Source organism: Zootoca vivipara, chromosome 2, assembly GCF_963506605.1.
Source record: "Zootoca vivipara chromosome 2, rZooViv1.1, whole genome shotgun sequence".
NCBI classification, from domain to species: domain Eukaryota; kingdom Metazoa; phylum Chordata; class Lepidosauria; order Squamata; family Lacertidae; genus Zootoca; species Zootoca vivipara.
In genome coordinates this window covers 49,812,499-49,836,368 of record NC_083277.1, presented here as the reverse complement: position 1 = coordinate 49,836,368, position 23,870 = coordinate 49,812,499, and the positions used below count along the sequence as shown (strand labels likewise).

At 46.6% G+C, this 23,870-nt stretch overlaps 1 protein-coding gene across 1 annotated transcript in view; it reads right to left on the bottom strand.

Moving 5' to 3' along the window:
• PFKFB4 (6-phosphofructo-2-kinase/fructose-2,6-biphosphatase 4) overlaps positions 1-20,987 on the bottom strand; it is an 81,733-nt gene extending 60,746 nt beyond the window's left edge. Inside the window, exon 1 of the mRNA XM_035106180.2 lies at positions 20,610-20,987. Within this exon, the coding sequence (XP_034962071.2) occupies positions 20,610-20,691 (82 nt within the window). The 5' untranslated portion in view covers positions 20,692-20,987. The remainder of the gene's footprint in view (positions 1-20,609) is intronic.
• Between the last annotated feature and the right edge of the window lie 2,883 nt (positions 20,988-23,870).

Below are 23,870 nucleotides of genomic sequence, written 5' to 3'. Positions count from 1 at the left end.
CCAAACTGCGGGAGGCAGTGCAAGACAGGAGTGCCTGGCGTGCTATGGTCCATGGGGTCACGAAGAGTCGGACACGACTAAACAACAACAACAAAAGAAAAGGGCAAACTCTGCATTCTTATTACTAGTATCACAGCTGAAGGGTACAGTAATGTATTTTAGAAAAAGGTTATACTGACTTATGAGAAGTTTAAGTACCGGGTAGGTGAAAAGATGTGCCATATTCTTCTTCAAATGTATACCATCTGTTCTTTGACCAAGTTAAGACACTTTTGTATTCTGGAATTTCCTCACCTAACTGGTTTGTAGCTGAGAGATCAAAAAGACACATAAGTGTTTGTTATTTTCCACAAACAAAAAATGTTGTTTCTTTGGGAAAGAATGTTTCAAGTGTTATTTCTCTACAGTTATGTGTTTCAGGAAACAAAGCATTATTGGAGCTCCTGTAGCATTCTCACTCATCTTGCAAAATCTGATGATTTTTAATTAGGTATTAGAGAATGGAAGCAGAATATGAGCAATTGAACCTCATTGCTGATGATCCACAATGCTGGACCTTCCCCAAGTTACGCTCAGTGCAAATGTAACAGGACCACGTTTCAGGTGGTACACAAGAGGTGCATTTAGTCTGTACTAGAAACCAGGCTTTTAGTGTTGCAGCTCTAGCTCTCTGGAATCAATTACCAGCTGAGATCAGACAGACACCTAGCACAATGTTGTCTGTGCCTCTACTGAATACAGTTTTGTTTATGAAGGCTTTCTCTGCGGTGCTAACCCCGTCATTTATGGAAAATCAGATTTATATTTCATGAAATGTTTCAACCTTGGCAACTTCCTATAAATATTAGTTACTGTGCTGTAAATTCTAAACAGTTTTAAGGTTTTAGTGATGTTTAGTGATGTTTCCACATAGAAGGATTAAGGATTGTGAGGATTAAGTGGTATAGAAATCCTATTGGTTAATTAAATCATTTCACCTCCATTAAATACACAGCAGACATGTACCTTCTCTACACGTCTGGATCTGACCATATGATCTTTTGCGTTTCTATGGACTGTTCTAGAAATGTCTGCTTTGAGCTGTCAAGTCTAAAGTCACACCATATTTGTGAATGAATAGCTCAGTCACTCCTTCATAAACAAATAAAATTTGTTGCAGCTCACTCACCCATACAGATAACTGCAGGCTGTCCTGCTTAAGTTTTTATCTCCTATTTTTCTACAACTTGGCAACATGGAGTGCCTAATTACTGAGCTGTTTCAACCTTGGCAACTTCCTATAAATATTAGTTACTGTGCTGTAAATTCTAAACAGTTTTAAGCTTTTAGTGATATTTGCTTCTACTTACTCTGTTACTTGTAACAACGTCTGTGATGTTTCAGCCTTTCAGTACCCTCAACCTCTTCCCGTATTGCACCGCCAGCTCTCCCTCCGGAGGCTGCTGGGGCTGCTTGCGTTACCCGGGGAAGGGTCTGGCTATACCTCTATGGCTGGAACAGGGGTTTTAAACACTTCCTTAACCGGTATCGCTGCCACCACCCGGGGAGGGTCCGCTTACAGACCTCCCGGGACAAAGAGTACACGTCCTGCCTGGTAGGGGCAAAGCAGCCTAGGACTGGGTTTAGCAGTGCGACCAGGAAGGACCAAAATCCACACAAAAAAAGAATCTCTTTTAACTATTTATTATAAAATAGCATAAACAAAGTAACATGCAACAGTTCTCAAAACAAAGGGAATACAAAGATAAAACAATAAAGCATAGCTAACTTACAAGTACAAACTTAGAATAGGTTGATCCAAGACTGCATCTCTCCATCCGGCAAATTGCAGTCAAGAGCCACGCAGACCTCAGTCTTTCTCAGGCTCTTTGAAGGTGAGCAGGACAGCAGTACCTTGCTGGGTCATTTTGCAAGACAAAAGAGGACAACGACCCTCATCTCTAACAGACTTAAATCCCCAAAAACCTTGAGGTGTTCCACGTGGGCTTATGGCTCATTATCCAATCTACGTTAGAGTTGAGGTTTGAATAATCCAATCAAAGAACTCACAACCGTTAGTCTTGTCAATCAAATAGAGGTTACACAGATGTCTTGTGTTTACCCATTAATCAACCTACAGGGCAATTAACGCCTTCAGTTCTCAGAACGCACCGGACAGAGTTTCCTCCCTAATTTCTTATCGCACAGGAATGGGAGATTTCACAGCTGCAGGGTTACACGGGATCAAAAGAACCAGAAATCTTTCTCTTAAAGTTCAGAAGTTTACTTTCCCAGGCCGTTCTCTTTCTCAAGAACCAAAGTCCCATGACTCTTTGCAGTTCCCATAATGCTCTGAGCCCAAATCCATGACACCCCCTTCCCTAACGGAAATTTGGGGTCAAGGCGTCCCACATTTCCGCACAGCCCTGCAAGGTAGGACACCCAGCCTGTGAGAATCATAATAATCATAACAGACTGATACAAGCGACTGAGGGCATCCGCCACAACATTCTGCTTTCCAGGGATATGAACCACAGTAAAATTGTAGTCCTGCAAAGCCAGACTCCACCGTAACAGTTTCTGATTGGAGTTTTTCATGCGTGATAGCCAACATAAAGGCGAGTGATCAGTCTGCACTTGAAACTCTGCCCCCCAAAGATAAACCTTCAGCCGGGAGAGAGACCATAAAAGCGCATAACACTCTTTCTCAATGGTGGAGTAATTTTGTTCACGGGGTAGTAACTTCTTACTTAGGTAAACCACCGGTCTCAACTCCCCCTCGGGGTCTTTCTGCAGCAGGACTGCTCCCAGTCCTGTATGACTAGCATCCGTTTGGACCACAAAGGGTTTCTGCTGGTCCGGGGCTAGCATCACCTTATTACTGGTCAGGGCTTGCTTCAACAACACAAAAGCCCGCTGACACTCTGGCGTCCAAGTTACTTTGGTAGGCAACGCCTTTTTACACAGATTAGTCAGGGGAGCGGCAATGGTGGCAAAATGTACAATAAATCTACGATAATAATTGGCCACTCCCAGAAAAGATAACACATCCCGCTTGGTCTTGGGTCGGGGCCAGTCCTGGATCCCCTGAACTTTTGCTTCTAGGGCTTTAATATAGCCTGAGCCAACCTGAAAACCCAAATAAACCACTTCACCTTGAGCAAATTGACACTTTGCCATTTTTACAGTCAGATTGGCTTCTTTGAATCTAGTAAACACACTCTGCACATGCTCCAAGTGCTCCTTCCAGGTATTTGAAAAAATTGATACGTCATCCAGGTACGCACAACAGTAGGCGCTCATATCTGCGATTAAAGAATTAATCAAGCGCTGAAACGTGGCAGGGGCATTCTTAAGTCCAAAAGGAAGGACTTTGAACTGATATAAACCCATATGGGTAACAAAGGCTGATTTCTCAGAAGCCTCAGGTGATAAGGGAATCTGCCAGTACCCCTTAGTCAGGTCAAAGACTGAGATGAACTTAGCCTGACCCAGTTTTTCAATTAGAGTATCCACTCTAGGCAGGGGAAAGACGTCTGGCACCATTACCATATTAATTTTTCTATAATCCACGCAGAACCTAACCTGCCCCTCCCCTTTTGGAACCAACACCACAGGGGAACACCAGGCGCTAGTGCTATGAACTATAACTCCCAATTCAAGCATTTCCTTGATCTCTGCCTCGATGCACTGAGCATGGGCTTCACTCACACGATATGGTCGTGAGGCAATGGGAGCAGCAGTGCCAGTTTCAAAATGATGCTGGGCCAAATGAGTCCGACCTGGTTTTGTACTGAAAACGGACTCAAAGGGCAACAAAACCTCATATAGCTCCTTAGCCTGTTGGGCGTTCAGTGTTGGAGATCTTAAAATATCCTCAAGGGAGCCAGCCTGCTTAAACTCCTGCAGCAGGTCCAAAGGCAAATGAGACTCCCCCCCATGCCCTCCAGCAATAGCCAAGACCCTTTTGGGGTCGGGTTCACAATACAATTTCATGGAGTTGGCATGATATTGTCGAGGAGATGGGTGTAGCTCTGGACATTCTACCACATACCTTACAGAGCTAAGTCTCTCTTTAACCACACCTGGTCCACTCCACTTAGGCGACAACTTATGTGGACGTGTGGGTCTCAGTACCAGAACCTTGTCTCCCACCTCAAAACATCTCTCCACAGCTTTCACATCATGGGTGCGGGTATACTCTTTACGTGCTTCTTCCAGGTTGGCTTTAGCCTGATCCCAAATCTCAGCCAACGTCTGGGTCAAAGCCTGAAAATGTTCAGCCACAGAGGGTAATTGGAGGCTATCCTCACTCTGGTCCCACTGCTTTCTAAGCATGGACAGAGGGCTGTTCAACAATCTCCCATAAACCAATTGATTAGGAGCATACCCCAGACTTGCTTGGTAGGAATCATTATACGTAGCTACCACCAGGGGCAAGTCCTGATCCCAGCTAGACGCATGGATCAATGCACATTTCTTTAACATAGAAGTCAGGGTGGACTGCACCCGCTCCACTAATCCATTCATACGATGTTCATATGCCACAGAAGTGTGGTGATGTATTTCCATTAATTTCAGAACCTGTTGAACCACATCAGACAAAAGATTGGGTCCCAAATCACTCATCAAAACCTGGGGAATCCCCATGGAACAAAAGGCAGTGAACAGAAATTGTACTAGACCTGGGGCTCTGGTATTAGTAAGACTGGCAGCAAAACAATATCTAGTCGCATAATCAATAATCGTGGCTATATATTTTTTCCCCCTGGGGGTCCGAGGCAAAGGACCTACAAAATCTATAGCCCATTTAGCAAAGACTCCCGCTGTTAAGGGAATACTTTGAAGGGTGTGAGGGGGGCTGTCCCGATTGTGCCCCACCCTTTGGCATACATCACAACAGCGTACATACTGTTGGACACTCTGGTACACTTGGGGCCAATAAAAATATCGGGTAAGGCGTTCCAAAGACTTTTGCACCCCTAAATGCCCAGAAAGCCCTCCTGAGTGTGCCATACTCAAAACCTTTTCCCTCCTGATTTCAGGAACCACAAGCTGCAAAATAGAGTCCCGGTCTGTAACCCTTTTAGGCCAATACTGCCTAAACAAAAGTCCTTCTTTGTAGAGGAAGCGGGCCCTCCTCTCCCCCCTCGGAGTAACGCCGGCCGCTTCCCGACACGACTGCAGTGTAGGATCTTCTTGCTGCTCCTTCGCCAGGCATGCTGTGTCTCCTAATTCAGCAGTCTCAAGTTCCTCCTCAGCCGAGGAGCAAGGGAGGGGGGAACTCCCCCTCTCCACGCTGGATGGTGCTGAAACGGCTGTTGCAGAAGAAAGAGGCACAATATCCCGCCCCCCTTCTTCCCCCTCAAGGCTTGGTTTTTCCAAGCTTCCCATAGCAAAACAATCCCCGCCCTCCATTGGCACGTAAATCCCCACTGGAGAAGGTGTCTCCTCCTCCTCCTTCCAGGTGGCTCCAATGGGCGGATCAGCTGCAGGGTGGACGACTGTCGATGCTTGTGAGCCAGGAATGCAAGATCATTGCCCACCAGGGCTGCAACATGGCAATCCTGAGGCTCATGTAGAATAACTAGCTGGTTTCCTGAGTAGCCTTGGTACTCCACTTCAACAATAGCCGTTGGGCGGTAAATAGACTCAGTCCCAAACGGAGTGATTTTCAAAGGTTGGGGCTGCACCTGCCCTGGACGTACTAAGCCTTTAGATACGCTGGTAACATCCGCACCTGTGTCCCGATAGGAACTAACTCTGATATTATTTATCCGAATGGGAGCCATGAAATGCATCTTAGCCCATTCAGCTGAAGTCTCAGGTTGACTTGGCGCTGGGGATCCGCTGGATCTCGCTGCTTGAGGGGCCGCTGCAACCGGCGGGGGTGTTGGGGTTGCTCCCTGGGGCCGTTCCAACCCTCTCCCCCTTCCCAGCTCAGGGCCACACTCCTCCGCTCTTCCCTGGATTCCTGCACGCCGGATCTCCTCATCCCAATCCTCTCCCGGCTGCGCGATTTGGCGCACCGCTGGGGTTGACGTAGCCATTGGGGACCGTCTAGCTGACTGCATCGGACACTGGGCTTTGATGTGCCCTCTTTCGTGACAGAGGAAGCACAGACCCGAAGAGGGGGTCACCTTTTCCTTTCCTCGGCCTGGAGATGCTGCCCTTTTTCCAAATGCAGGTTTAGAATCGGCAGGCTTTAGTTGCGCCGTAGCTTTAAGAGCCGTGCCTGAGCTAGCTGGCCCGGGTGGGCCCATCCGGGTCCCGCCCCCTCCCATCGGCGGCTTCTGAGCCATGTGCGCCCGATGAGAACGGAATTCCTCCGCCAATCTAGCCGATTCCTGCAGGTTTTGAGGGTGCCTATCCGCAACCAAACTTGCAATTTCAGATGGCAAACTTCTCTGGAATTGTTCCAAGAGCATCAGTTGTCTCAGTTGTTCAAAAGTCTGCACTTTCTCAGCCGCTAACCACAGCCCAAAGTTTTGTTCTAACTTCGCAGCGAATAACTGGAACTTCTCATGAGGCGGCACTTTAACAGCCCTCCTAAATGCCTGCTGGTAATGCTGAGAATCCAACGAAAATCTTTGTTCCACCAATTGCTTATATGTTTCATAACTGAACATCTGCTCTCGTGAGAGCGTCCCCATCAGCTCTTGAAGAGGTCCTTTCACAAGGGACCTGAGGATCGGCATATAGTACCGGTATGGAACTGCCATTTCCTCACACGTGGTCTCAAACAGGGTTAAATAGGATAGAACATCCATATTTGGGTCGTGAGTCGGGAAATATTTGAGATTAATGTCCTGGAGACTCAGTTCCCTCTGTCTAGGCACTGCAGCTCTTTGCCAATCACTGTAATACTCTAGAGCAGGAAGAGAGCTGGGGCCTCTCGCTTGTCTGCGCTGAAGTTCTGCTTGGGCAAATCGTAAAGCTTCAGCCCGGGGCATCCTCTCTCTTTCATATGCAGGGGGGGGTCGCCTCCGCAGTTCCCAAGAATCTTCCAAAGGTTTAACCCCTTGGGGACTGGCTGCTCTAGTTTCCCCACCCGCATAGTGTCTTTCCCTTAGTCTCACACCTTCCATAAATCTCTTAGGCAAAGTTTGATACTCACTTTCCGCCACATATGCCCTCCGGCTCTCAGAAATGCCTTGCGCCTCAAACTCTGGATCTTCTCTTTCGGCGTATGGATAGTCTTCCCGGAGCTGAGTCCTCAGTTCCTGATATCCACATCTCTCAGGGCTGGCCGCCGGCATCCCGCTCGTGCGCTGACCCATCTGCTCTGGTCTCTGTTGTGCGTATGGATCCCCCTGGACGTCCTCACGGGCCCATTCTACTCTGCGTGGGGGTGGGGAAGTCATCTCCCGGGGTCTCACCACAACCTCTCCGGCAACTGGTCTTGGGTACGGTGCAACTGGTACTTGTTCCACCTCCCGCTGCCGCTGCAAAGGTGTTTCTCTCTCCGCTGTCGGTGAGGCGCGCACACTTAGCCTATCCTGGCTTCCCAGCCCCGCCTCCTCCAGCTGCTGTGTCCACCTTTGATGTGCAGACCGAGGGCTCCTGAACGCTTCCGCGTGCTCCCTCTCGGCTTCTCTGGCTAACTCCTCAGCCCCTCTTAAAGGAGAATACACTCCTGGAACCGGTTGCCTTGGCATAGACCGATCATCTGGTTCCGCAAAACGATACGAAGGGTGGGTGCTGCGTTCCTGCTGCCACTCCTCCGAAGCTTGTAAAATCTCGCTAGGCAAGCCTGCTGCCATTGTCCTAACTCACTAGCAAAATAAAAACGCTTGTACCCCTTTTTTGAGAACTGGATTATAACCAAAGGATTTTGTCCACTTTCTGGCCACAAAGTCGCATCCCACACCGCTGCCAACATGTGATGTTTCAGCCTTTCAGTACCCTCAACCTCTTCCCGTATTGCACCGCCAGCTCTCCCTCCGGAGGCTGCTGGGGCTGCTTGCGTTACCCGGGGAAGGGTCTGGCTATACCTCTATGGCTGGAACAGGGGTTTTAAACACTTCCTTAACCGGTATCGCTGCCACCACCCGGGGAGGGTCCGCTTACAGACCTCCCGGGACAAAGAGTACACGTCCTGCCTGGTAGGGGCAAAGCAGCCTAGGACTGGGTTTAGCAGTGCGACCAGGAAGGACCAAAATCCACACAAAAAAAGAATCTCTTTTAACTATTTATTATAAAATAGCATAAACAAAGTAACATGCAACAGTTCTCAAAACAAAGGGAATACAAAGATAAAACAATAAAGCATAGCTAACTTACAAGTACAAACTTAGAATAGGTTGATCCAAGACTGCATCTCTCCATCCGGCAAATTGCAGTCAAGAGCCACGCAGACCTCAGTCTTTCTCAGGCTCTTTGAAGGTGAGCAGGACATCAGTACCTTGCTGGGTCATTTTGCAAGACAAAAGAGGACAACGACCCTCATCTCTAACAGACTTAAATCCCCAAAAACCTTGAGGTGTTCCACGTGGGCTTATGGCTCATTATCCAATCTACGTTAGAGTTGAGGTTTGAATAATCCAATCAAAGAACTCACAACCGTTAGTCTTGTCAATCAAATAGAGGTTACACAGATGTCTTGTGTTTACCCATTAATCAACCTACAGGGCAATTAACGCCTTCAGTTCTCAGAACGCACCGGACAGAGTTTCCTCCCTAATTTCTTATCGCACAGGAATGGGAGATTTCACAGCTGCAGGGTTACACGGGATCAAAAGAACCAGAAATCTTTCTCTTAAAGTTCAGAAGTTTACTTTCCCAGGCCGTTCTCTTTCTCAAGAACCAAAGTCCCATGACTCTTTGCAGTTCCCATAATGCTCTGAGCCCAAATCCATGACAACGTCCAAACATAATTTTGCTATACCAAAAAATATGAGAGCCTCAGCCCAAATATGTATATGGGATTGTATTATGCAATGGCAATTTTTTACTAAATGTATTCTTGAACTGGATGGTTGAATCTTTGTAAAAAAAAATAATACTTTAAAAAATCAATAAAATTATTTGGGGGGGGAACAATCATTGTTGTTGTTTAGTCATTTACTCATGTCCGACTCTTCGTGACCCCATGGAACAATCATAGAATCATAGAGTTGGAAGAGATCACAAGGGCCATCTAGTCCAAACCCCTGCCGAGCAGGAAACACCATCAAAGCATTCTTGACATATGCCTGTCAAGCCTCTGCTTAAAGACCTGCAAAGAAGGAGACTCCAGCACACTCCTTGGCAGCAAATTCCACTGACGAACAGCTCTTACTGTCAGGAAGTTCTTCCTAATGTTTAGGTGGAATCTTCTTTCTTGTAGTTTGAATCCATTGCTCCGTGTCCGCTTCTCTGGAGCAGCAGAAAACAACCTTTCACCCTCTTCTATATGACATCCTTTTATATATTTGAACATGGCTATCATATCACCCCTTAACCTTCTCTTCTCCAGGCTAAACATACCCAGCTCCCTAAGCCATTCCTCATAAGGCATTGTTTTCAGGCCTTTGACCATTTTGGTTGCCCTCTTCTGGACATTCCAGCTTGTCAGTATCCTTCTTGAACTGTGGTGCCCAGAACTGGACACAGTACTCCAGGTGAGGTCTGACCAGAGCAGAATACAGTGGTACTATTACTTCCCTTGATCTAGAGACGCTATACTCCTATTGATGCAGCCCAGAATTGCATTGGCTTTTTTAGCTACTGCATCACACTGCTGACTCATGTCAAGTTTGTGGTCTACCAAGACTCCTAGATCCTTTTCACATGTACTGCTCTCAAGCCAGGTGTCACCCATCCTGTATTTGTGCCTTTCATATTTTTTTTGCCCAAGTGTAGTACTTTACATTTCTCCTTGTTAAAATTAATCTTGTTTGCTTTGGCCCAGTTGTTTAATCTATTATGGTCATTCTGAAGTGTGATCCTGTCCTCTGGGGTATTAGCCAACCCTCCAAATTTGGTGTCATCTGCAAACTTGCTCAGGATGCCCTCAAGCCCATCATCCAAGTCATTGATAAAGATGTTGAATAAGACTGGGCCCAAGACAGAACCCTGTGGCACCCCACTAGTCACTACTCTCCAGGATGAGAAGGAGCCATTGATGAGCACCCTTTGGGTTCGGTCAGTCAGCCAGTTACAAATCCACTGAATGGTAGCATTGTCTAGCCCGCATTTTACCAGCTTCTTTACAAGAATATCATGGGGCACCTTGTCAAAGGCCTTGCTGAAATCAATATAGGCTACATCCACAGCATTCCCTTCATCTACCAGGCTTGTAATTCTATCAAAAAATGAGATCAGATTAGTCTGACATGACTTATTTTTCAGAAACCCATGCTGACTTTTAGTGATCACAGTGTTTCTTTCTAGGTGCTCACAGACCGTTTCCTTAATGATCCACTCTAGAATCTTTCCTGGTATTGATGTCAGGCTGACTGGGCGGTAATTGTTTGGGTCCTCTCTTTTCCCCTTTTTGAAAATAGGGACAACATTTGCCCTCCTCTAGCCTGCTGGAACTTCGCCTGTTCTCCAGGAATTTTCAAAGATTATTGCCAGTGGTTCTGAAATCACCTCTGCCAGTTCTTTTAATACTCTTGGATGTAGTTCATCTGGCCCTGGAGACTTGAATACATCTAAACTAGCCAAGTATTCTTGTACTACCTCCTTACTTATTCTGGGCTGTGTTTCCCCTGCTGAATGATCGGCTCCATATTCTTCAGGTCGGGCATTGTTTTCTTTTTTGGAGAAGACTGAGGCAAAGAAGGTGTTGAGGAGTTCTGCCCTTTCTCTATCCCCTGTTCGCATTTCACAATCTTCTCCTCTAAGTGACCCCACTGTTTCCTTGTTCTTCCTTTTGCTACGGACATACCCATAAAAGCCCTTTTTGTTGCTTTTAACCTCTCTAGCAAGCCTGAGTTCATTCTGTGCTTTAGCTTTTCTGACTTTGTCTCTACACGTGCTGGCTATATGTTTGAATTCCTCTCTGGTGATTTCCCCCTTTTTCCATTTTTTTTGTACATACCCCTTTTAAATCTTAACTCAGTTTAAAGTTCTTTAGATAGCCACCCTGGCTTCTTTAGGCACCTTCCATGTTTCCGTCTCATTGGTATTGCCTGAAGTTGTGCTTTTAATATCTCCCTTTTAACAAACTCCCAACCATCATGAACTCCCTTCCCTTTTAGTATTTCTGTCCATGGGATCTCACCCAGCATTTCCCTAAATTTTCTGAAGTCGGCTTTCTTAAAGTCTAGGATTTGAGTCTTAGTATGCTTGGTTGCTCCTTTCCACTGAATAATAAATTCCAGAAGAGCATGATCACTCCCACCTAATGATCCTGCCACTTCTACCCCACTAACCAGGTCATCACTATTGGTTAGGACCAGATCTAAAATGGCTGATCCTCTTGTTGCTTCTCCCACTTTTTGGACAATGAAATTGTCTGCAAGGCCAGTGAGGAATCTGTTCGACCTTATGCTCTTGGCTGAGTTTGACATCCAACAAATATCAGGATAGTTGAAATCCCCCATTACTACTATCTCACTTCCTTTAGAATGCTTGGTCATCTGTTCCAGGAAGGCATCATCTGTGTCCTCAGTTTGGCTTGGGGATCTATAGTAAACTCCCACAATTAGATCACTGTTATTTTTCTCTCCCTTAATTTTGACCCAGATACTCTCAATTTGGCTTTGAAGTTTTAAATCCTGGATCTCTTCACAGGTATACACATCCCTGACATATAACGCTAATCCTCCTCCTTTCCTGTTTGGTCTATTTCTCTGAAATAGATTGTATCCCTCTATTACTACATTCCAGTCATGAGACTCATCCCACCAGGTTTCAGTGATGTCGTATTTAGTTTGCTGTACCAAGAGCTCAAGTTCATCTTGTTTATTTCCCATGCTCTGTGCATTAGTATACAGACATTGAAAACCATTGATCATTCCCCCATGTCTCTTATTTAAGGATATTTTCCTCCCACCACTAGGTCTGTGTGCTGTTTGCTCCATTTGGTCCTTGACATTTGGGTGATCATCTTCAGCACTTGATAAACTCCTACCTTCAGGACCACTGTCTCCCTCCCCAGCATAAGTCAGTTTAAAGCCCTCCTGATGAGGTTTTTGAGTTTCATGGCAAAAACATTCCTCCCAACCTTTGTGAGGTGCAGCCCATCACTTGCCAGAGGTCCGTCTTCAAGAAACTGCAGACCGTGATCTAAGAATCCAACCGTTCCTGTTTGCACCATTTGCGAAGCCAGTTGTTCACTTCCCCTATTTTCCCCTCTCTCCCTGGCCCATGTCGTTCAACTGGGAGGACAGATGAGATGACAATTTGTGCATTTAATTGCTTCAACTTCCTGCCCAGAGCCTCATAATCACTTTTGATCTTCTGGAGGCTATGGCTTGCAGTCTCAAGAGAAAAGAAATATTTAATTCAGAAGACAAGACTGACTTTTTTGTTATAACACATTGCCACGCTAATGTGAAATTCCTTTCCAAGGAACTCCAGCCATGGAACTGAAAAAGGTCATGACCACTTTTTTCCCCTAGATCATAGGTTTTCACATTAACAGTGAAGCAACTGCCAATGTATTTTTAACTTAATACCAGAGAAAATGATTTTTAGAATTCTTTTCACTCTTGTTGAAGTCATGTTAGCCATATTAAAATAACTACAGATATATATTTTTTAATGGTTCTATACACTAATGCAGGGTTCGCCAAACATTCTGGACTACTGGACACATTTCAAAATTTGAGAGAGTGCTGTGGGCACCAAACACAAAGGCCACTGAGAGATCCAGCAGAACTAGGAAACAGCTCTCACCTTTGTCTCTAGCCCGCCAGAGATCATCGACCAGTGCGACCAAGGCAGTTTCAGTCCCATGATGAGGCCTGAATCCCAATTGGAAGGGATCCAAATGGTCCGCATCCTCCAGGTGTGCTTGGAGTTGTTCAGCAACCACCTGCTCAATCACCTTGCCCAAGAATGGTAGATTTGAGACTGGGCGATAGTTGGCCATATTGGCCAGGTCTAAAGATGTTTTTTTAAGAAGCAGTTTAATGACCACCTCTTGCAGAGGGAAGCATTCACGACCCCACATTGCCCAGCCCTTCCTGGCTCGCTTTTATTAGCCAGGGTCAAGGAGACAGGTGGTCGGTTTCACTCGTCCAAGCAGCCTGTCCACATCCTCGGAGGCAACAGATTGGAATTGATCCCATGTAACATGACTAGACAGGGCTCTAGCACTCTCCCGCACCGGCCCTGCTCCCACAGTGGAGTCTACCTCCTTCCGAATCTGAGCAACTTTATCTGCAAAAAAACTGCAAAAGCATGATGGTGGAGATACAGCTGTTAAAGGCACAACGAACCTGTTTTCCACAATGCCAACCCTAAACCAAAGCTTAGGCTGACAACCTGTACCTGCTTATGTGGGAGTAAGTGCCATTAATACCAAGAGGGATACTACTGAGTAGACATGCATTCCATCGTACTGTAGGTTAACTACCGGTATACAGTGAATTCTTAACACTTACATCCTCTGCACAGCAGGAGACATACCTAAGCCTCTTTGCAAAGTTTTCACATTTTTCATTTACCATTTGGGAAGGGGATTCTTTAACATCTACCACACTTTTTGTGTAACAGCATTTGCAGAAAATATATTCTAGAGCAGTTATTCCCAATTGGTGGTCGACAGACCTGAGGGAGTCTATGTAATCCACCCACTACTACAGAGATATCAACATTTTCAAAACTAGGGGGTCCATGGCTTAGCTTTTGAAAAAAAAGGGGTCTGCAGTACTTAGCTAATTGAGAAACACTGTTCTAGAGAGTACCTGATTTCAGAAGAACACCCCCCCCCCCCCGCCGCCACAGGAAAGATGCATCCTGGTTGCTAGGGGAAAAGGAAGGACAAACTACAGAGATTCTAGTAGTTTGTGCATTTGACTTTGACTTTGTAAAACATGCTGGAAGCTTCATTGAAGGATGACAGTACATAAATCCTTTAAATAAATAAATAGAATTATGTCCCATTATTGCAAACACCACATAATCTATGAATCTCACGGTTCTCATTTAACACAGGGAGATAACAATCAATTCACTATTATAGCAGTTGATGGTATTTCACTTGAAACAGAAAAGTAACTGTAGTTAAAGCAAAGGTTGTTAAACAAGCTCCATAAACATTTGTTACATTGTGTGCATCAAAACTTTAAGTTTAATGACAAAACATCATTATATTGGTGCTGTCAATAAACAGAAGTAGACAAGCCAAGGTTTATAGGGTATAAACTCACTCTGTATCCCCAACTCAAATTTTTGTACAGTACTTTACTTTCTCACAAGAGTACAGCAAAGTGCTAGTTCAAATCAGAGGGAGAAATTGCTGGGATTAGACTCTAAAAAAGATAATTAGAATTCTAAAAAAGGAAGGAAGGAAGGAAGGAAGGAAGGAAGGAAGGAAGGAAGTTTAGTGCACTGTTAACATATGTTCACTTTGAAATACTTTTCTTCTCAGTTTATGAAACTGCGTAGCATGATGAATAAGTACTTCGTTCTCCATTCTTCTGGCAATTTTAAATGGAGAAGGAGGCACCTGATGCAGTTATAAAGTTGAAGGGGGAAAAGGATGGTTAACTAGATGGAATGAGAATTATTTTACAGAACATGTGCATGAATGCTGTTTACAGTATTTCCAGATGACACATACAGTACCGGTAATAGGCATAACACTAGCTTAGCAGCTTCAGGATTCGCACCTCTGCCAACTCCACCTCTGACTTTTACTCACTTAGCAATCAGGATTCCTCCTTGTTGCAGATAGGCTCCTAAGTGCATTCAGCTGGAGAAGGGATGTCGGGGTGTGTGGATATGATGCTAGGAGTGCGGTTAACACACATGTCTCAGTTGGTGACTTGCCGATCTTGTCTCGTGCTATTTACCCTTCCATTGTTTCATCAGCAGGCAGGCATTACAACACGGGGGTCCATGTCCTCTTGGTGCCAAACTGGTTGAAATCATCCATTCAGTAAAGCTGTAGTCTGTGTTCACTCAGGGTGCTGCCCCTCTGTTGCCCCTACTCTTCTCCCGCCCTCAGGCATGATTTAAAAATTAGTTTGTACCTTAGACCAGGGTGGTCCAACACAAGTCCCCAGGGCCACATGCAGCCCTCAAGGTGTTTTTGTGGCTGTCAGCAACATTTGACATCCCCCAATCCTCACCCTGCCTTCCCAAAGCTGAGTAAGCAAGGTGCTGGGCTTTGGGAAGGAGGCATGAGGGCTCTGACGTGGTCCTCAACAAGTACTATTGCAGCCCACTTGGAATGAAAAATTGGACCGCCCTGCCTTAGACCATTTTTAACAGGTGCACTAGCAGCCAGCGCAGTTGTAAAAGGGGGGGGGGCTTAAATGTGGTTATGAGATCAGGAACAGGCCATGAAATTATGGGATCACACACAGAGCCCAATCTTTCTCTGCAATGGATCCCCCATTTAACCAAACCTAAAGGGTGCATTAGCACCAATGTTTAAGACTAAATATGATTAAGTCTAAATATTCTTATCCAGCTACAAGCCTTGGTTAGGAATTCTGGTTAGCGTTAACCAGGGGTCCAATGCTTTTTGACACCTGGAAATGTAAGAAACTTCTGTGGGAAGCACCACATACCCATCCCACAGGGGGGGAAGCTAGTGGTTGCCAGGAACACACACACACTTACCTGCAACAAGCAAAACACAGAAAGAGAAAATGCCCTTTAAAAAGTACACACGGGCATCTCCACCAACCAACCAAAAGCCAGAAAACCCATATGGAAAGGCCTTTGTAGGCATCAAAAGTTGGTGTCCAAGGGTAGCATCCAAGGGCATTGGGTGCCACCTTGGGGACTTCAGGCCTTAACTATGCTTAATGTCAACACTGATATATCCCCAAACCACAATTAAAGACCAGATGAGGCAATTCTTCCCTGAGAGGGGAAAATACTGTGTTGGTACAAGCCGCCCCACTATCTTAACAACACATAAAATACATTATTTGTGTCTGCACTGGCTGTTGAAAAATTCCAAAAGCAAAGAAAACAAGGTGTGGAGATAAGCCTTAAGAATGTGCATTGCTCTGGGGACCTCCAGGGGGAAGCGTCACCATTACTGAAGGCACTACATAATTCAAAACTGAATAGATCCATAAATAATTCCTGCTTCTGAAGTGACTGAAAAACTATACAGCCAAAACAGAGTTGTCCACAGGAAACAAGCCTCATCATTAGGCAGGTGTAGACTGCCTTCCAAAATAGCAAGAAGCAGTGGGCTGGGGCGATAAATCTCTCATAACTGTGGCTATCACTATGGCCCCTTCAGTTTCCTTACGCAGGTTAGCAGAAGAGCTTTTTTATTGCATTTATATCCCACCTTTTTCTCCAAGGTGTATATGGTTCACCCCCTCCTCAGTTAATCCCTACAATGACCCTGTGAGGTAGGTAAAGAGGCTATGACTGGCCCAAGTTCACCCAGTGAGCTTCATGACTGAGTGGGGATCTTTGAACCCTGATCTCCCAGGTCCTAGTCGAACACTCTAACCCAGGGGTCGGCAACCTGCAGCCCACGGGGGTCATTTAAATGGCCCACAAGCCACCCCCAAACTGAGCCATCGGTTGGCAAGTCCCCGCACACTCCGCTAAACCAGCGCAGCCCAGAGTGCGGACTCACTTCCGTGGCACCATAAATTGTGTCTTCGCAGACGCAATCCAACCCACAGAGCGATCTCCATGGGAGTAAACCAGCCCAGGCAAGGTAAACCTTGCCAACCCCTGCTCTAACCACTATACCACACCAGCTTCCTAGAGTACTTCTACTATGGGGCAGCTACATAAACAAAGCAGGTAAATAAATATGGGGAAAGCAAACTGCCACTTAGAGAAGGAGCTGAAATATTTTCCTTGACACTTGAATCTGTTTCATTCTGGATTGTTTTATTTGATGTTTTAATGTGTTGTAAACCGCTTTGAGTGTTTTTCTTTAAAATATAAAGCAGCATAGAAATGAAATGAATAATAATAACAACAAACTTCATCTCCAGGGGGAGGGGGGAAATGGTGCCTAGACATTCTGTTGTGGCAACCATAGCATAGCCTAGGTTTAAGGTGCCGCTTGGCGATCCATTTATATATCTGAGTTTCTAACACTGCTCCAGCCACAGCCCACTCCTTCTTCTAGCTTAAGCCTTGAACTACAGAGGATGACCTTCTGGTGCACTCTATCTTCCAACTCAATCAAAGGCCACACTCTGTTTCTCAATAATTACATAGGAACTGAAAGACCTAAAAACATATTTAAAACCAGGGGTCAGCAACCTTTTTCAGCCGTGGGCCGGTCCACTGTCCCCAAACCATGTGGTGGGCCAGACTATTTTTTTTTGGGGGGGGGGGGAATGAACGAATTCCTATGCCCCACAAATAACCCAGAGATGCATTTTAAATAAAAACACACATTCTGCTCATGTAGAAACACCAGGCAGCCCCCACAAATAACCCAGGGATGCATTTTAAATAAAAGGACACATTCTACTGATGCTGATTCCTGAATTGTCCATAGGCCGGATTGAGAGGGCAATTGGGCCGCGTCCGGCCCATGGGCCTTAGGTTGCCTACCCCTGTTTTAAACTAATTACCATCTCTCACTGCAATCTACGGCCCTAACTTAATCTTGATTTGCGATTTCAAGCAATAATAATATTGTTCTGTACTCTACAGGACAGAACCCTATATTCTGACCAAGAAAGAACCTAGTAAATAACATCATATGTGATGTCTACTGTACTTTGTTTTAACTCTGAATTATACACTGGGAGAATTCTCTGTATGCTGCCAGGTATAGGAGAAGGGAAGGAGATTGATAGCACAATTCTATGCACTTCTATTCAAAGTGGGACTTACACCCAAGCAAGTGTGTATACACCTCAGTCCTATACATAGTAACCCGAGAGGAAGACCCATTGACCAAAATTAGACTTTGAAACTTCTGAGTAGGGATTCACTGAATTGTGCTGTTAATCTCTTTTTCTGAGCACACAGCATAGGATAGGATTGTGCTATTAACCAACCTATGGAATGCAGGGATCCACTGTGTAAGCTGTCCATTGCAAATACTAAACAAATTACTGACAATGAACCAGAAGCTAAGAGGCAATTGCCATACATCACTCTTCTCTATACAATTGAACAAAATTATTTCACACTGATGTGTCAACTATAAAGGCCATTTGTCCCAAATCCTAGCTCTATTATTAATGAGAATGCTCCTGAAATTCACAGATGTATCAAAAAATATAACAGTGGAATAGATCAGAATGAATCTATTTTCATGGAAGGACCATTTCACATTATTGTTGATTTCATACATGGAAGCCACGTGTGCAGATAACGGTGTGCAACTCATGCATAACTTAAATAATATACTAATTCTGTGCACATGTTGGATAAATCATTGTGTGCATACACGCTGAGCTACAACCAATCATTGCTTTTTAGCACAATGCAAAGCAATTCACATGCATATAGCATTGGCAAACATTACAACTTAAGTGCTGTAATTACATCCCTTTCCACACAGGAGTGACCAGGTAAAAGGTAAAGGGACCCCTGACCATTAGGTCCAGTCATGACTGACTCTGAGGTTGCGGCACTCATCTCGCGTTATAGGCTGAGGGAGCCGGCGTACAGCTTCCAGGTCATGTGGCCGGCATGACAAAGCCGCTTCTGGCAAACCAGAGCAGCACACAGAAACGCCGTTTACCTTCCTGCTGTAGCAATACCTATTTATCTACTTGCACTTTGATGTGCTTTCAAACTGGTAGGTTGGCAGGAGCTGGGACTGAGTAACGGGAGCTCACCCCATCATGGTGATTGAACCGCCGACCTTGCAAGCCCTAGACTTTGTGGTTTAATCCACAGTGCCACCGTTCAGCGTATTAGGAAACATTTACATGGAAGCATCTCCCAACTTCTTTTCTTAGTCTTTTATTTCTACACCGGAAATGCACTGACTCTATTCTTGGTCCATCAATGAGCCATGCTGCTACAGGGCAGAGAACTAACTCAGGCTGAGGGACCTGCATTTAGCCCAGACTTGGTACTAGAGGCACATTCAACCCATGACACAGAAATGCATGCAAACTCATCTCCACCAAAAGTGATCATGACAACTAGTAACAAATCTTGCTTATAACTGTATTTCCTTAGTTTGCACAACAAACTAAGGAAGCACAACATCATTGTTTCACAGACCTCGGGGCTGTTTACTCCCTTGAAGCACCTGCAGGAACTAGTCACTGTTGTATACAATATTTGTATGGTAAGTGGACTATCCATCACACCCAATACTAGCACTGCTAGCAGAGAGCTGAACAGAAAATGGTAAGGTGAGAGAGAGAGGTGTCTACCTCACCAAACTGACAGCCCAAAACAATGCAGTCAAAAAAGATACTGTAACTAATGGTTGGGAGACACTTAGTTAGCTTTTTCAGACAGCCACCATAAGCTCAAAAGGATGCAAAGCCCAGCATCCCTAAAGCACCAGAGGCCTGACATCCTTCCAATTTTTGCAGCCATCTCTCTGATGCCCTGAAACCTGGTTTAAAATAGGAAATATGCCCATATGGTGCTCATTAGCTGCTTTGCGACTTTAAAAGTGTTCAAAGCACAACAAAGAGGGGTGCCTCTGAGCGCGTGTGGAGTGCCACTCCCTTGCCACTAAGCCTCCATAACGATACCATGATCTAGTTGTGAAGATCTAGCTTACAGTCCTCTCTGCACATCCAATGTTTTCAATAAATTAACCACTTCCTGAATGGTAGTGTATTTGCAGGGAAGGAGAAAACGACAGTGGATTTGGAGGTCAGGAGCAGTTCCTGTCGGCAACAGAAACAGCAGCAGCAGCAGCCTAGCCCAGCCCAGCCCGCCCCGGGCAGCGCATGGTAAACACAAGGAGGGGCGAGGGGCCAACAGAAATAAGAGCAGCAGGGGGAGGAGGGGCGGAGGACGCCACGCTCCACACGCTTCATAACATGGGACTGGCGCCCCGGGATGGAGCACTAGGAAGCCTCCGGGTTGTCATTGCCACGGGAGGAAGACCTGAGGCGAGAAGGAAAGACGAGGGAGTCCGCTCTGGAAAGCGGGGCGCATCGCCACCTCCCCAAAGGAGAGCTCTTGTGGGGTGGGGAGGGAGGCCAAGTTCCCCCAAGCACAAGGCAGCCGTCCTTCGCAGCTTCAAGCAGCCAGTTCGCAGAGTCGCAGCTCGCCCCGGCGGGAAGACGAACGACATGTTGCCCCCCCCAGTCCTTCCAGCTTCCTTTAGGCGAGGCCAAGAAAGGCAGGCTGCAAACAAGCCTCTCCTCGCTTGCAGCAGCAAGTCATAAAAATAGCCCCGGGCCAGGAGGACAATCCACGCGCTCCCAGGCAGGCTGGAAGAGGCGGGATTCCAGCAGCTCCTGTCCCCTCAGCTCCTGCGGCCGCGTACGTGAACGCCGCCTGGCCCCGCTCCCCAGGGCGCTTGTACTTTCCACGCGCGCTGTGTCCCCCCCGCACTCGCAGGCAGACACGCGCCACACGAGCGCGCGCTGCGCTCTTACCTCTCCAGTCCCGGCCTTGCACAGAGCGCGCGGGACGAGCGCCACTGCTGCCGCCTCCGCCGTCGCACCTGGGCACCGACATCCGTGCACCTCAGGCGAGCCGCCACCCAGCCGGGTTTCGGCGCTGCACCGGCTGCTGGGTTAGCGGAGCCCAGCCTCAGTCAGTCGCCGCCCGGAACCGGGTGGAAGGAGGCAGGGAGGGAAACAAGCCCGGCAGCACCCCCCTCCTCCCGGTTGCTTGGGCACGGCCGACGCCACTCGCTATCCGGAGCTGAAAGGGTCCTTCTGAGGCGGCTCCTGAGCGCCGAGCAGGAGCATCTTGCTAAGGGCGCAAAGCCCCTGGAGAGGCTTCCCCCGCCTCGGCGTGGAGGGAAGGAGGGAGGGGGCGTGTGCGCGGCGGCGGCAGTCCAGGGCTCCAGCCGCTCCCGCTGCTCGAGCAAGCCGATTGGAGGGCAGGGGGGAAAAGGGAGGGGAAAGGGGCGGGGAGAGATAGCTACCATCATAACTGGCTCCTTCCGTACAGAAAGGTCCCAAAGCGCCTCATGTATCACTAAGAGAAGAGCGGGAGGGGGAACGGTTGGCAAAGGTGTTGGTCCATAAGGCTCAGTCAAGCAACACCACTAATAGCACTTCAGAAACGTTCAGTCAAACAACAGAGTTATCAAGACTGACCGAAATGACATATAATGTGAGCAACCTTCACCAGGCTGGAAATTGCGCCAGAGGGCTGGGGACCCTTAGAATACAACGTGGACTCTTAAGGGTCCAATGTCTGGCTCACAGAATTTTCTGCAGGCTCCAGCCATCCCGAGGCCACATCTGGGGCGAAACGAGGTTTATTTCACCCAGGTCAAACCCGGTTTTGTACACACACCCCACACGCATGTGCATACGCACACGGGCCAAGAGCCTCACTGACACCCCTCTGGAGGCTTCACCTGGGGCAGAAAACCCAGCTACTCCCACCCCATAGCTACAGCACTGCCACATCCCATCCCAACCTTGCTTGTGCCGCTTTGAGTGTGTTTGCCTAGCTGGGATGTGGGACCCTGAGCTCTGGTAATGGCTCTGGCTTGCCCAGATTGAGCATAGAGATGGGCTTGTGAGCAGCATGTGCAGACACTCGTCTAGTGTACAAAGGGAAAAGTCACCTTAATCACTCTGCCCACTATCGGCATGTGGACCCTGTAAGGTTACCTAGAAGGTAGTGAGGCCGTTGGGTTGAAAAAGCTTCTCCACCCATGTGTGTGTCTTACACAAAGCAGGGTGGGGAGAAAAAATCTACAGTACCATGACTTGCCTTGGAAGCTGTTTTCATAAGGCTGTGACTTATGAAAGGGGCATAGACATAACAGTACTTGGTTTGCATTCAAAAGATCCCCAAACTAACCCCTGACATCTCCAAATGGAGTTGCGAAAGACTGCTGGGGTCTGAACCCCTCAAGAGTTGCTGACAGCTGCTGTAGGCTAGGTTTCAGGCCCGCTAAGCCATTTTGAGTGAAAACCGGCCCACATGCTCCTCTCCACTACAATGTTAGGCAACAGAGGCAGATTTAGGGGAGCACAACCGGTTTGGTCACACTGGGAGCAGAGACTCTGTGGCACCACAACTATTATTTAGAACAGAACACAGAAGGTAGGGGATGCCAAATTTTGGCGATGCAGAGCGCGCCCCTGAAATTTGAGACCCCAAAGTCTACAACTGTAAGCAACCTTATGGGACAAAGTGAATGCATGGCTTGAAAAATAGGAAATGTGAAAATAACCAAATCCCTATTTATTTATTCATAAAGGTAAAGGGACCCCTGATCATTTGGTCCAGTCGTGACCGACTCTGGGGTTGCGGTGCTCATCTCACTTTACTGGCCGAGGCAGCCGGCGTACAGCTTCTGGGTCATGTGGCCAGCATGACAAATCCGCTTCTGGTGAACCAGAGCAGCGCACAGAAAAGCCGTTTACTTTCCCGCTGTAGTGGTACCTATTTATCTACTTGCACTTTGATGTGCTTTCGAACTTCTAGGTTGGCAGGAGCTGGGATCGGCAAGCCCTAGGCTCTGTGGTTTAACCCACAGTGCCACTTGCGTCTATTTATTCTTACACTATCCCTATTTGTACATATGATATTGATTGATACATCAATCCCTACTTTTAAAGACTCTCTACATTATTCTGTTTAGTATAGGTTGTGAACCAAATGCTTCTGCTGGAGTGCCAAACAGTACTCCAGCAGTGGGCACGGTGCCGCCACTGAAAGTGGACCTTAATGTAGCCTTCTAGAAACAGCACTTGGAAGAATTCTTGGCTTGCTGGAGCTTTTGATAAACTTGTCTCAGTGCCATACATGCTTCTATCTAAGAATAGGAGGGAGCTGTGTTCCAAGAGTGGAAACTGGGATAAAGGTGATGACATGTTCGGGTAGTGAAAATATAATTAACCGTGCATCACTTTATCAACACACAGCATTCCACTCGATTGCTTTGCTGGGATTATACAGTTTGAGTTGAGGCCTGGGTACTTGTTGGACTGCCTTATGTTAATAAAAGAAGGGCACAATAAATGAGGGGCAGGCCAAGCCGCCCTCCACAGCCCACCCCCTCTCTGCAATAATGTGCTCATTGCCCCCCACAACCCCAAAGGTGTCACCTGAATAACTTAAGTTCACTGCCACTCTTATTACATTCACTTGGGGGGGGGGAGTTTTTAATGTTCTATTTAAAACTGTGCTGTGCAGTTGGAGTCTCAGCCATCATGTATTTTCCTAGCTTGTTGCTATCTGCCCACTGCCACTGCCTGTCGAGTGGCATTTATGCAGCAGCCCCCCATACCTTTGCCTGGTAAGTTCTGTGGCAACAGCACCACTGCTATTTGATGAGATGAAAGTCATAGAAACCTTAGGGAGAGGTGAGCACATCATCTTGGGCTTCCCAGTACCAAGGAAAGAGAAAGCTAGCAACTTCTGAAAAGTAAATTCCCAAAGTTTATTTTTTTTATAAAATTTTATAAAAAAAATTTAAAATTTGGGAGAGGTTTCCTATAGAGACACTGGGTGGTGCTGTACTCCCCCTGAAAGGAGCTGGTACATAGTTTAGGGGTGCTTCTAGATCTACCTTTGTCCTTGGAGACAAAGGTAATCTCTGTGGCAAGGCACCCTACTACCAATGCCAACTCCATGCTCCCTTGAATAGGGACAGCTTGTCTAGAGTGACTCATGCATTGGTAACCTCACAAGCGGATTACTGCAACATGTTCTGCAGTTGTATA